This window comes from Coregonus lavaretus (genome assembly GCF_964263955.1).
Source record: "Coregonus lavaretus genome assembly, chromosome: 5".
Lineage (NCBI taxonomy): Eukaryota > Metazoa > Chordata > Actinopteri > Salmoniformes > Salmonidae > Coregonus > Coregonus lavaretus.
In genome coordinates this window covers 9,351,889-9,366,040 of record NC_139992.1, presented here as the reverse complement: position 1 = coordinate 9,366,040, position 14,152 = coordinate 9,351,889, and the positions used below count along the sequence as shown (strand labels likewise).

Here is a 14,152-nt window from a genome sequence, read left to right as displayed (position 1 = left end):
AGTTGTGTTACCCAACAAGACTAGGCTGACATGATCACGAGGCCCAGATGTCAGGCCACACAACATAGACTATTCTTCTGTTCTGCCTTTATCGAGTTACCTTTACCAGAGCACTGGGAAAATCTAGCACTAATTCTGCCTCAATTTGGCACTAGGGCTTTGAAGTGAGGTAGGTTACAGTGAGAGAAGAGGAAGGAATAGAAGCTTCCAGAACAGCAAGAGCTTCTTTAGAAGAATGGGAAGGAAACAACAGTTGAGTGTTCCATTGCTCACCTCTCCCAGAGCGAGCTCTAGAACATGAGATCAACAGACATCGTCGTGGTTACTACTGAGTACAGGAAATTCCACATCTCTGTAATACAGACTGGTTGCGCTGCATTGTTAGACTGGTCCATGGTCACCCATAGAAACATGTTCAGATCACATTTGAATTGCATATGCTCGGTCTGTACACACCATGCCTATATTACTTGGTTTTTCAAAAACCTGTTTCCTTTTAACAAAGGCTATACAGTCCTGTACATGCAGTTGAAATGTACTTCAGGTTCCGCCACTGATTATGTGTCATGCTGTTAGTAATTCAATCTGTTAGTAATTCAATGAACTCAAGCAAACACACCCTAATAAGTAAAATCACACCATCATTGTTGATATTGGACAGTTCTATAGAGGAGTTCCCTACCCTGCTGATCTGTTAGCCATAACGGCCACACATTCCAGGAAGAGTGAGTCAGAGCGGCCGACACATAAGGAGGAATTACACAGGAATTACCTCACCAAATAGATCCATCTCAGGATGACAGACTGCTGTTAAACAAAGAAACCAATTTTGTGTGTTCGTGTGTGTGTGTGTGTGTGTGTTTTGTCTGTGTGTTTTGTGTGTGTTTTGTCTGTGTGTGTGTGTGTGTGTTTTGTCTGTGTGTGAGTTTTGTCTGTGTGTGTGTGTCTTTGTTCGTGCGTGCGTTGCTAACATGCATCTGACATGAAAGGCCTACTGGACTTCACAGCCTGGGTGACCAATCAAATATACACTCATCACACACTACACTGACACTAAACCCACACACATTCACATACACTACCAGCATTCACATACACTATATATGTACACACACACGCATACCGACACAACACAAACACACACACACAGTTTTACACTAATCATATTCTGCTACCCTCCTGCCCTCCCTCCACTTTATCTGTTCATCATATTCTGCTACCCTCCTGCCCTCCACTTTATCTGTTCATCATATTCTGCTACCCTCCTGCCCTCCACTTTATCTGTTCATCATATGCTGCTACCCTCCTGCCCTCCACTTTATCTGTTCATTATATGCTGCTACCCTCCTGCCCTCCACTTTATCTGTTCATCATATTCTGCTACCCTCCTGCCCTCCACTTTATCTGTTCATCATATGCTGCTACCCTCCTGCCCTCCCTCCACTTTATCTGTTCATCATATGCTGCTACCCTCCTGCCCTCCACTTTATCTGTTCATCATATTCTGCTACCCTCCTGCCCTCCACTTTATCTGTTCATCATATGCTGCTACCCTCCTGCCCTCCACTTTATCTGTTCATCATATGCTGCTACCCTCCTGCCCTCCACTTTATCTGTTCATCATATGCTGCTACCCTCCTGCCCTCCACTTTATCTGTTCATCATATGCTGCTACCCTCCTGCCCTCCACTTTATCTGTTCATAATATGCTGCTACCCTCCTGCCCTCCACTTTATCTGTTCATCATATGCTGCTACCCTCCTGCCCTCCACTTTATCTGTTCATCATATGCTGCTACCCTCCTGCCCTCCACTTTATCTGTTCATCATATGCTGCTACCCTCCTGCCCTCCCTCCACATTATCTGTTCATCCTCTCACTTGCTCTTCCTCCTTCCCTTCGTGGCTTTGTTTGTCTTTCTTTCTCTCTCCCTCTCTTTCTCCCTCTCTTCTTACTACTCCTCCCCCACACAATCTCGGAGGAGTCTCTCTCTCTTGCTCTCTCTCTCTCTCTCTCTCTCTCTGTGTGTTTGCACACTCGCACAGTGCCTGCAGACACCCAGATTCTAATCTGCGGTCAATTGATCCATGGCTGTGACAGCCCCACCAGGACCCTAGGCTGGTCTGCAGCCCACCAGGACCCTAGGCTGGTCTGCAGCCCACCAGTGGGTCTCTGTGGAGGCTGACCAGTAGCTGGCTAGTGTCTGACTAGCAGCCTACAGAAGTAGACCCTGCGGCAACAGCCATTTAAGCTAGTTCCAACACATGGAGTGTAATTGAGAAAGCATATGAGGTGTGAAAATAACAGGCTACCAAGTGAATGTGGTTTAACAACACAACCATAGATCTGGATTAGGGGAATATAGGGTTTGTTTTCCCTGAGGTGGTTCATTTAATGTTGGACAGTAGCTTAAAGAGCGATTTGAAGAAGCTCAACTCAACCTTCCTCAGTCTGTGAGCAAAAACATAAAGCCAATTTAATATTATAACACAATTTCAAACTGTAACTTGAGAAGGTTGGGGAAATGAAAAAAGCAGCATTTCTAAATGTTTAGTCATTCTTCTCCTCTACACTGAGACAAAGGGGAACCGATGATGACAGCATCTGTCTGTCACACCTTGTCCATGTGATGCCTGTTTCTAGCGGGGGGATGCCACTGCACACTGCCAGGACCCAATACATATAACTTTGAACTGTTGTGAGCTCTCTGTCATGGGAGATGAGCTCACAATATATCACTTTTGTTTCTTATCTCTAGCCTTCTGTCACACTATAGTTAAGCAATAAGGCCTGAGGGGGTGTGGTATATGACCAATATACCACGGCTAAGGGATGTTATTATGCACGACGCAAACAAGGCGTGCCTGGATACAGCACTTAGCCGTGGTATATTGGCCATATACCACAAACCCCCGAGTTGCCTTATTGCTATTATAAACTGGTTACCAACGTAATTAGAGCAGTAAAAATAAAGGTTTTGTCATACATGTGGTATACGGTCTGATATACCATGGCTGTCAGCCAATCAGCATTCAGGGCTCGAATCACCCAGTTTATAATTCAGATTGACTTGCACTGCTTCCCGCCAATGAAAACCAATAGCGTCAAACTATGAGTTGCATTGCAGTAACATTTATCATATTTCTCCTTTTCTCACAGTTTTTTTTGCACAGTAGTTTGATCAGTTCATGTTCATCAGTGATTTGGTGGAGGTGAATGTTCCCAGCTCTCAGCATCCAATCACACACACTAATATTTCTTCATATTTATATCCCCTGTTGACAACAATTAGCATATTCAGGAAATGACAGTATGTGACACCGCATGGTGAACATCGTTAGCAGCAGTCGACACCATTAGTGGCTCATTTGAATGGCGAGAGGTGGGGAGGGAGGGGCTAAATTTTGGGGCCCCAGGCCCCGGGGCGATGCCGCAGAATGAAGTGCTTTCCTTCACGCAAAGCAGGACCCTCTCCCTTATTTAGGGCCTCATTATGTGTTTACTATGACAAACAGCTGCAGGGCAAAGTCAAGGGAACTCCTCATATCTCACTGTAAGTGCTGCTCAGAGAGTCTGTGTGTGTGTGCGACGTGGTTTCCTCCACTATGCTACAGTGGAACACACTGACTGACCTGGTGAGATAGGTGAGAGACAGCAGATGTTGCCTATGGGCTCTGTCATCATTCATATTCATCTCCTCTATGCACACACAGTCCCAGGAAAGGTTATTTAACAGAGTAGACCTACGAGTTGTTGTGGTTGTTTACATTTGACATTTTAGTCATTTAGCAGATGCTCTTATCCGGAGCGACTTACAGTTAGTGCTTTCATCTTAAGATAGCTAGGTGGGACAACCACATATCACAGGCATAGAACGTACATGTTTCCTCAATAATGTAGCTGTCAGTAGAATAATGTAGCTGTCAGTAGTTTAATCAGACAAAATTCTTTTTTAGACAAGTTCAGTGATATTTCAGTGACTGGCTCACAGAAAGATGATGAATTCTCTGTTGTAGCCTACTTCTGGAGAAAGACATTGTGAAATAATGGGACCAGCACATTTTTCCCAAATGTTATTTAATGTATCCTTTCATTCATACACTGCATTCAAAGTTGTTCCATTATCGAATTACCTTCATCACCCATCTTATCCCTGATGAATAGGCGGGCCTACTTAATCCAAAACAAATGTCATTTCCCTCCCTCTTAATCTTGAACCACTCCAGTGTCCTTCATCTCAAAGTTAATTGAATTAATCTCTGTTTTCTGGGTGGGTTGGAGACACAACAGGTGGGTTTAGCCTGTTGTTACCAGATGCAGAAACTGAAGCAGACCTACCAGAAGTTTTTTTTTTTACGTTGCGGTTTTGTTTTCAAGAGCCTCTCTCCATACATATGCCTGCTTCGTTTAGTTAGGTAACTTTATGAATACCTTCATCTTGAGGTGTCCCATTTATTAAACCGCAATGATAATGACTTTTTTTGTACTATCAGGAAAATACATTTGCTGGCTTCTTTTCATCTCTGAATATGTCTCTCTTTTCAGCTCCTCTGAGATCCTGAAATACCTAGAAATAGAGGGCGCTGTCCTCGTGGTAATGTTGATTGCCTCCACGAGGGAGAAAGGGGCGGACTACTGCTTCACCAAATTACCGGGGAAAGCGATTGGTTCACCGGCCCATATATAAACCCATATATAAACCCCCGTGCGCATCGCTGAGCATTAGCCACAGTAGTTTATAGGTGCACCGAGGACCGTGTGAATGAAGCTAAACAATATCACAGGATAGGAGCAATTGTTATGGGGGATCTGATTTCTGTGCGGAGCTTTTCTATTTGAAGTTGGCAATCTACAGACATTTTAAAAGTCAATGAAGGATACAGGATCCAGTCAAAAGCTTTCACCGAAATCCGGGATGGATCCTAACCAGAGCGTAAAGTGTAAAATTGTCGTCGTTGGCGACAGTCAGTGTGGAAAAACTGCTCTACTTCACGTCTTTGCGAAAGATTGCTTTCCAGAGGTATGTTGTTGGATGTCGTTTGGGTAAATAAAAAAAAACGTGCGCGCTTGTGCTGTTTGCAAGGCGTTACCCGAGGAAGTGTTGGAAAAGGATATTGTGAACTTTCGCGTGCGCTTTTAAGCACATGCAAGTTTTCCATAATTCAAATGATCTGCTTGCAGAGTTATGTATCAAATTGCGATGGAGAATGTTTTTGTGGGTACAACTCATCACAGCATTGTTGGATAATTGTGTGTGTGATCGACAATGATGCATTGTCAATTCTTTATTTTATAGAATTATGGCCCAACGGTGTTTGAGAACTACACAGCCAGTTTCGAAATCGACACGCAAAGAATAGAACTCAGTCTTTGGGACACTTCAGGTGAGAAACTTTGCATTATAATATCTTAATGTGTTTTATTTCAAATCTCAATAGAATTTCTTAGACATGACTGTGCCTCAGGGAACGAGTCCGACTGTGGAATTTGGATTCGCACAGTGAAATGTGAGCGTTCGAATTACAGTCAACATTTAGAAACTTGTGGGAAATCAGACTGCTCTCTGCCTGAAACCTTAATTTGACGGGTCATCAATACATTAAACAAGCCCAGTGAGTGGAGATAATATCCAGAGATGGAACTCAGTGACGCATCTCTGGAATGTTGGGATGGACCGCTGTAGCGCGAGGATTTGTCTTGAATGTGCAGTGTCCATATCCACGCCTCTTGGCTCAGAGCTGCGTAAAAACAGATGCCGCCATTTGGCACTCAGTGGAGGCACCAGCTAAGAAAACAAACACACAAAATACATTTGCATCATCTGCAAATTAAACGAATTATCTATCTTCTGCGTTTTGAAAAGCATATAATTTATAAAAAAGGCCTGATTGGTGATAGCAACAGCCCAACTCCGCTTAATCACTCGGCTCCCAAATAAATGCTGACACATTGCTTACGTTACCTGTTATTGGTACAAACAATTCCTGCATACAGGACGAAAGCGGGGCACCACTTGCTGACTGGGTCCATCTTTATTGTCTTAATGCAGTGGTGTTTGGGGTTTTGATTAGAGGCTCATTTAAAGATGACTCATTAGCCCTCCCACTGACATCCACGCCTGTTTCATGTAGATGCCCCTCAGGCTGGTCACTTACCTCTTAGAGGAGCAGGTCAGATAATGAGTGCCTGGGGGGCAGGCGAGGGGCTGTTGATCTGGTGTTTAGGTAGGGTGTAGTAGTCTAGGAGACAAAGCATTTGGTCATTGCTGTCACTTGTTTGGAGCTTCTTGACATCTCTAGTCTAATGAGACAAAGGACCGCTTGTTTGTAAGACTGGTCTGTCTTCCGGTTTTTTTAAGGATCTTCTTTCATGATCTTTATTGTTACTTCATTGTTTTTGTAGTTCAGCCCCATGACTGTGGCTGGGCTTCCCTCTGCTATGGTAGCACTGGCAGAGCTCTTGTATCTGGGTTGAGAGAATTTGAGCTGCATATCTTGCATGCCATTCACAAAAGGCCGTTTTTTTTTTCTACTTCCAAAGACACAATTGTTCAACATTGAGTTTTTTTTTTTAAAGCTCGTTTTCAAAACTCTGCCTTTATTTTGAGCAAAACCTCCTCACGTTTTATATCTGAAGTACAGTGCCTTCGGAAAGTATTCAGACCCCTTGACGTTTTCCACATTTTGTTACGTTACAGCCTTATTCTAAAATGGATTAAAAAAGAATAAATCATACAATACCCCATAATGACAGCAAAAACAGGTTTTCAGAAACTTTTGCAAATGTATTAAAAATAAACATACATTATTTACATAATAATTCAGACCCTTTGCTATGAGAACTCGATGGTCACTCTGACAGAGCTCTAGAGTTCCTCTGTGGAGATGGGAGAACCTTCCAGAAGGACTACCATCTCTGCAGCACTCCACCAATCAGGCCTTTATGGCAGTGGCCAGATGGAAGTCACTCCTCAGTAAAAGTAACATGACCGCCCGCTTGGAGTTTGCCAAAAGGCACCTAAAGACTCTCAGACCATGAGAAACAAGGTTGAACTCTGGCCTGAATGCCAAGCGTCACGTCTGGAGGAAACCTGGCACCATCCCTACGGTGAAGCATGGTGGTGGCAGCATCATGCTGTGAGGATGTTTTTCAACGGCAGGGACTGGGAGACTAGTCAGGATTGAGGCAAAATATAGAGATCCTTGATGAAAACCTGCTCCAGAGCTCTCAGGATCTCAGTCTGGGGCGAAGGTTCACCTTACAACAGGACAACGACCTTAAGCACACAGACAAGACAACGCAGGAGTGGCTTCGGGGTAAGTCTCTGAATGTCCTTAATTGGCCTAGCCAGAGCCCGGTCTTGAACCCAATCGAACATCTCTGGAGAGATCCTGAAAATAACTGTGCCGCAAACGCTCCCCATCCAACCTGACAGAGCTTGAGAGGATCTGCAGAGAAGAATGGGAGAAACTCTCCAAATACAGGTGTGCAAAGCTTGTAGCGTCATACCCAAGAAGAATCTAGGCTGTAATTGCTGCAACAAAGTACTGAGTAAAGGGTCTAAATACTTTCCGTTTATTTTGTATAAATTTGCAAACATTTCTAAACCTGTTTTTGCTTTGTCAATATGGGGTATTGTGTGTAGATTTGATGGATAAAAAAAAAAAAATGCAGTTTTTCTAATCATTTTTAGAATAAGGCTGTAACGTAACAAACTGTGGAAAAAGTTGAGTGGTCTGAATACTTTCCGAATGCACTAGTTTCAAACCCGACTGTTAAGCTGAGTGAATGTACCAGTAGGTGATTTGTTTGGATATGTAGAACCAGGCAGTTCCATGCAGAAGCCAAGAACAGGGTGTAGATGTATAAATGCCATTGTACAGTAACAGTACATCCCCATTTTATGTGCTTACACCATGGCTATTTGAGAAGCCGATAGCCCTAGTAACTCCACATCAAGTCCGACATAGCCATACATGCATAAGCAGAGTGATGCTTGCGTTGAGGTTTTCCCACAGTGAAAGATGACTCCATGTCACCGGTCAGGGACACAGTCACCTCAGTGTTTTAGAGGTCCCTGGAGACCCCTCTCGGTGTGTAGAAACATGTCCTCCATCATACAGGGATGGGGAAGGAGGAGATGGGTATGTGGCCGTCTGAATCAGGGGACTGAACAAGCCTCAGGGCTGCACTGAAATGGGGCTAATGAGCTGTCTGCAGTGCTATCAACCTTCGTCCTTTTCCTGTGCTCCTGTATTATCAGTGTCCCCAAAGTGACTATGGTTTGTCTGTTTCTTCATAGTACATTTTAACAATCAGTCTACATTTATATACTTTTGATGAATCTATTCAATACCGTTAAACATTCTTATCTTCATTCTTTAGCTGATCGATGAGCAGTCCCATAGTTCAGAAGGGTAAAGGCCAGGGAAGGGCCACGAGTTATCAGCTTGGCCAGACCAACCAGGGTGGTCCTAACAGACCAGTTAGGGGTTTGTTTGTATGCTGTAGCGGGGGGGGGGGGGCACGCGCAACTCTTCTGTTTGGCGTTCTCAAAGGATCTCCCAGACATGCTTGTAATCTGGAGAAAATAAACAAATGTTCCTGGCATAGCATTCCACATCTGTAAGCTCATATGTTCCACTGCCAGTCATCAGACTGTAAATGTATTGTTGTGCTTTTAATGAGGTTGTAACTACACTTGGTGCTTTTCCAAATTCAGTTTGTGGAATCTCATGCATCTTGTGGCATACCTCTACTGGATATGAAGTCATAAAAGTAGTCTTTAATTTGCCTGGTGTCCTTACCTGACTTTGTTGGTGACTCCTCCGGGCATTGTTATATTAGCATGCACCGTGCAGTAGAATTGAGGAAATGAAAAATGCATGTGGAAAGATGTTTCAAAGACATGCAAAAAAATGTAGCACGCCACATTTAGATCGCCTCAATCCAGCCTGCTCCTAATCAGTTGCCCAGTCCCCCTATTATGTCGTGGGGGATAACTGGCGGGATCTTTTATGTACTGTACAGCAGTGACCAGGGACGGGAGTGACTAATTAGTTTCTTAGCTGAAGCTCTGAATAGCTAGAGTAATCAGTGAACCCCCCCCCCCCCATATCTGCTCCATTTAGAAGAGGTCTCCTGTCCTAATTCTGACTGTGGGCTCTAGGCTGGGTATGAATGGACGCCAGAGCTCCGAGCATGGAGAGCGAGCATGGGAGATAGCCCCACGGGGCAGATGAAATGATTACACGAGCTGTTACTAATTTATGGATGTCCCTAGGTGCTGACTCGCACAGTAGCCTACAGTGACATGGTGTCAGGCAGGAAGTTTGCTTTCCCTGGGTCATTCTAACACGTGCTGTATAAAATCTATGTCTGTAACTGAATACATTTGAGTTTTTAGCACAGTTACAGTGCAGAGCTGAGGAGATGTGATGTTCTTGATGGTGTGTATTAATTTAACCTATTTTGCATATATTGACCTGGCTCTTACGCTTGTGTTTGCAGGTTCACCGTACTATGACAACGTGCGACCTCTCTCCTACCCGGACTCTGATGCAGTCCTCATCTGCTTTGACATCAGCAGACCAGAGACCCTGGACAGCGTACTGAAGAAGGTGCGTGTTTCGGGGCTTGTGTATGTCCTGTAGGTTGTAAGCTTCCTCTGATTTGCCCCTGAATTATAGTAGGAAGTGGCCTGTCCCACTAGCATTTTCACTCGGCCCCCTTGACCCTCTCTGAAAGGCTTCTTTATGTTACTGGCTCAAGTGGCTTTTCAAAAACCAAAGTGCTCAAACTTTACCGGGCTTTACCAATGAGGGGACTAGAACTAGGCCTGTACCAATGCTAGGGGTCCACTAGGGTTGTACCAATGCTAGGGGTCCACTAGGGTTGTACCAATGCTAGGGGTCCACTAGGGTTGTACCAATGAAAGGGGACTAGAACTAGGGTTATACCATTGAGAGAGGTGACTGGGAGGAATGTGAAAACAAACTCACGTGAGGCTCAGTAGTAGTCCAACCGGCCTTGTTCACACATGGTCTCCCAGATCCCAGACACGGCTATTGTGGGTCTCAGTGTCCTTTGACCTGTGATGTCACCAACGCTCAGTATTGCGCCAGCTGAGAGGCGTGTGGTCCTGTGTCTTGAACAACTCTGATCAGACTGGGCATTGTTGTGAGGGGAAACATGAGGAAGTTGTTCAAGGCACTGAATAAGCCTGGGAAAGTGGAAGAGGATGTTTTCCATTACTGAAGTTCTGCGACACAGAGCTGGCGCTGTCAGAGCAACCTTTTTTTGTTTTCGACAATGACCGCATGAGGGTGTGTGGGTGGTTGACTTGTTGAGAAGCTCCAGTGTCCATCAATATAGCCCTTTATGCACACGTCTTACTCTCAGAAGGCCAGATCATAACTTGATCTGTGCGCATAACAAAAAGTCAAGAGTTATCCACGCAAAACTCTTGTTAGGTTGTCTGACACTGAATATTAGCCAATCCTGTAAAAGCACACCTTTTGTACAAGAAGTGTTGCTGATTTCTCTCTTTCCTCTGTATAGTGGAGAGGAGAGATCCAGGAGTTCTGTCCCAACACCAAGATCCTGCTGGTGGGATGCAAGTCAGATCTCCGCACAGACCTCACCACACTGGTGGAACTGTCCAATCACAGACAGACACCCGTGTCATACGATCAGGTAGGCGCTACATGCATTTTGCGCATACTTTGACACTCACTTACTAGGACGCAATTAGTTTAATTGTTATTGGACTAGTATTGTGTGCCCTCTTTCACTTGGCACTATTAATTAATAAATAAGTGTGGCATCTGTGTTTACAGCTATTTTTTAAGTCTGCTAAATGGCATATTTCAATTTGTGTTCCACGCTCACTCACTCACTCTCCCTCTCTCTCAGGGCTCTAACATGGCCAAGCAGATCAGTGCTCCCTACATTGAGTGTTCGTCCCTGCAGTCTGAGAACAGCGTCAGAGACCTCTTCCATGTGGCAACGCTGGCCTGCGTCAACAAGGGTAACAAGAACGTCAAACGCAACAAGTCCTCCAGGAGCACCAAGAGGATCTCGCACATGCCCAGTAGGCCCGAACTCACCGCTGTCACGACAGACCTGCGCAAAGACAAGGCCAAGAGCTGTACAGTCATGTGATCGCCCTAGACTAGGGAGACTGACCGTGGACTGTGGGAGGAGCAGGCAGGTGATGAGGACTGTGCATAGAGGCCCCCTCCCCCCCAGTTTTGGATCTCCCAAACCGTACCAACCTACATCTAGCTGCCCTGCTTTGGTGTATTTTTAAAGGTCAACAAACTAAACCACAAGAAAGAGGTGCTGACTTATTCTCAACATTTCTTCACCCGCGGAAATTACATGTGCTTTTTTTGGTCCGGGATCTGGACAGGAAATGAGCTAACGGTGTCAGGTCTTTACTTTTGTCCTCAAAGAAAATGTGAAAAGAGAAATGTGTACGGTGGTGGATTCACCACTGAGTGAGAAGATTGTTGTTCAGATGCGAGAGACCGCTGCTGTGTACTGCTACAGTAAAATGGTTTACGAAGAGAAATGGATCTCTTGCACTGGCCCCCGGGTCTCGCACTTACAGACAGCAGTTAAAAAGGACAGAAAAACACTGGTTCAGATTGCCCATGTTTGAGTTTCTTCCACCTCTTTTCTCTTTTGTTACTGCCTTGATGAGTTTGCCAAATGGAAATGGGACGTTTGTATGTTTTTTTTGTTATAAGCAGTTGCACACTGTTACGACAGATATGAAAGCCTTTTTAATGTGTTCTACTACTTTGCATATTTTCTAGCGCTGTTTTCGATCCTCCTCATCGCCGGCCTTCCTCTTGTTTAGCTGTTTTTATCATTCATTTTACAACCAAAGAAAAGCTTGACAGAGTGGCGATATCTTTCACAGATTAGCAGTTGTTGCCAACGATTGTTGCGATTGGCTGCATAACGATCATAGCCAATGATTTGAAAGGATGTGCTACATTATCTCTGTTTGAGGACATATCCTACTCCCTGGCTCCTCAGCTGTGTATGTCTGTAGCCCGACGCCAGTGCCTCCGTAAAATGTAGGGGTGCCCACCCACGCCAAGCTTTACATGCAGGAGGGGGTTAACGATGCCAGTGCTGAGAAGGTCACTGAGCTCAGAAATCCATCATTGCACAGTTCTTTTCAAGGATGTCCTCAGCTATGCAATGCACGGATTCTGATGACCAATGTCTAGTTTTCAATGTTTGCTGGTTTGAAGGAGTGCTGTTTATTGATTTATGTGTAGCACTAGTGCAGACTACACATCACTCACACTGTTTATCTCTGGTGCAGGTGCACCACAATCCGTAGCTTACTTTCATTAAAACGCATATCTCATAGCTAGTATCAGTGTTTGGCAATGGGCTGTGACTAGTTCACTGGGTCAGTAGGCAAAGTCGAGTAGCTAAGTTTAGCTAGCCTGCAGGCGCTGTATCTATAGCTCCCTCCACCCTCTCCAAGCAGCTGCTGGTAAACTAGTTCTAAATCTAACCACTGCAGTTTTATTCTTCTGTTCTGTCAACAGTACTATGGGGTTTTCCAATTTCTCATAACTGGAGAAGTCTGAACTGCTTTGAGAATTGTGCCACCAAGGCAGTATTATCAGCTAGCGGGTGTAGCCTACTCTCTGTATGAAACATTTTTTAAATTAAAGGTCAGAAAGTGTTAGCTGTAGAACATCAACCTCTTTTGAATGTTTAGTCCATTTGAACGTCTGTATGATTGTTTCCACAGTATTTATTGTAGTTATATATTTTCCCTTTGACAATAAAGTTCAATGTACAGTTCAAGGTCCATTTCTGTCTTGATTGAGACTTCATCTTGACATGTCTTTGTCAAACTGTTTGGAATACCACAGATTCTGCCTGGATATCTTATCAGACCCCATTTTGTTTTTCTTGCTGTATCCTCAGGCTCCTTGCAGTAAAATAATTGCGTCGCTTGGGATAATTAAGACATCTGATTAATATTGAATTATCTCATCCTTCTGGCACATTTAATAATCTGTGTGAACATCATGACATGGTAACCACATTTCTATTTCCGACTAAAGTGCTGTTTTGATTAAATTATTGTTCTCTCATCTACTTGGCCAGCTTGCACTTTCTCACCATGTTCAAACGATTGCCTATGAAGGTGTCAATTAGGTTTGACTCCATAGGACTGCTTTCACTCGCCAATGAACAACGTTGAGGAAATAAGGCAAATGTATCCTGTTTAGTTAGGTACTCCATGATGGATTATTCGGTTTCTAGTTTGTTTCCCATTTTTATATCGGAACATTAGCAATGACTTATTTCAAGACTGGATGTAGGCCTACAGTGTGGGATACATTGTAAATAAGTAGCTATGTTTCCATTCAAATTATTATTATTTTGTTTCCAAAACCTAGTGTCGAATACAAATGTAGTGGTTGAAGTGTTTCCGTTACCCATTTAGGCAAATTGCACATTAATAAATTGCCGACCCCCCCCCCCCCCGTTTCATGTCTCGGGTAGCCTGCGAAAGCCAGGCTGGATAGAATGCATTAACTGACTATTTTCCATATTCTAATAAATTGGTTGCCTAGGCTAGTCCTTGCCATGGTGAAACTTGCACTCCTGTAGATCTGAAACAATTGGATGGTGAAAGTTGCCAGCCAACCAGAAAAGCAAGGCGACGCATTCTTCAAAGTCAGGAAAATCCATCCTCCTGCAAAGAAGCAATTTTTATAGTTGGACATTTATTTTGCAAGCAGTAGGCATTTATAATTAAATGGAGTGGCGCTTAGATGATGACATCACATGCTTTTCATACCTTAAAGTTAAGGTATTCGGCAATCATTTATTTGTGAAACAGTTTCCATTTTTCACAATGTTCGACAAAATTAAAATATAACCCGTCAAACGAATAAAAATGTCAATCTTTAGAAAATGACTCATCTGTCATTTCCATTACACGTTGCAATGATTATTTTAATTTTTTTGCAACTTTGCTTTTGTGGAAACCTGCCTACTGAATGTGATTCAGACATTTTACAGAACCATGCAGGAGATAGAACAGTGGCTGTCCTGCTCATCAGATCACAGAGATGGAAACATTGATGCTCCGTTGATCCTGTGGG

General features: G+C 43.9%; 1 protein-coding gene across 1 annotated transcript; it reads left to right on the top strand.

Annotated features, from left to right (window-relative positions):
- The first annotated feature begins 4,673 nt into the window (after positions 1-4,673).
- LOC311129988 (rho-related GTP-binding protein RhoE) lies at positions 4,674-13,125 on the top strand. The gene is made up of 5 exons (XM_084162562.1): positions 4,674-5,019; positions 5,296-5,383; positions 9,510-9,619; positions 10,560-10,694; positions 10,914-13,125. The coding sequence occupies exons 1-5, from the start codon at positions 4,870-4,872 to the stop codon at positions 11,160-11,162; spliced, it is 732 nt and encodes a 243-aa protein (XP_084018688.1). The 5' UTR covers positions 4,674-4,869; the 3' UTR covers positions 11,163-13,125.
- Positions 13,126-14,152: the final 1,027 nt, after the last annotated feature.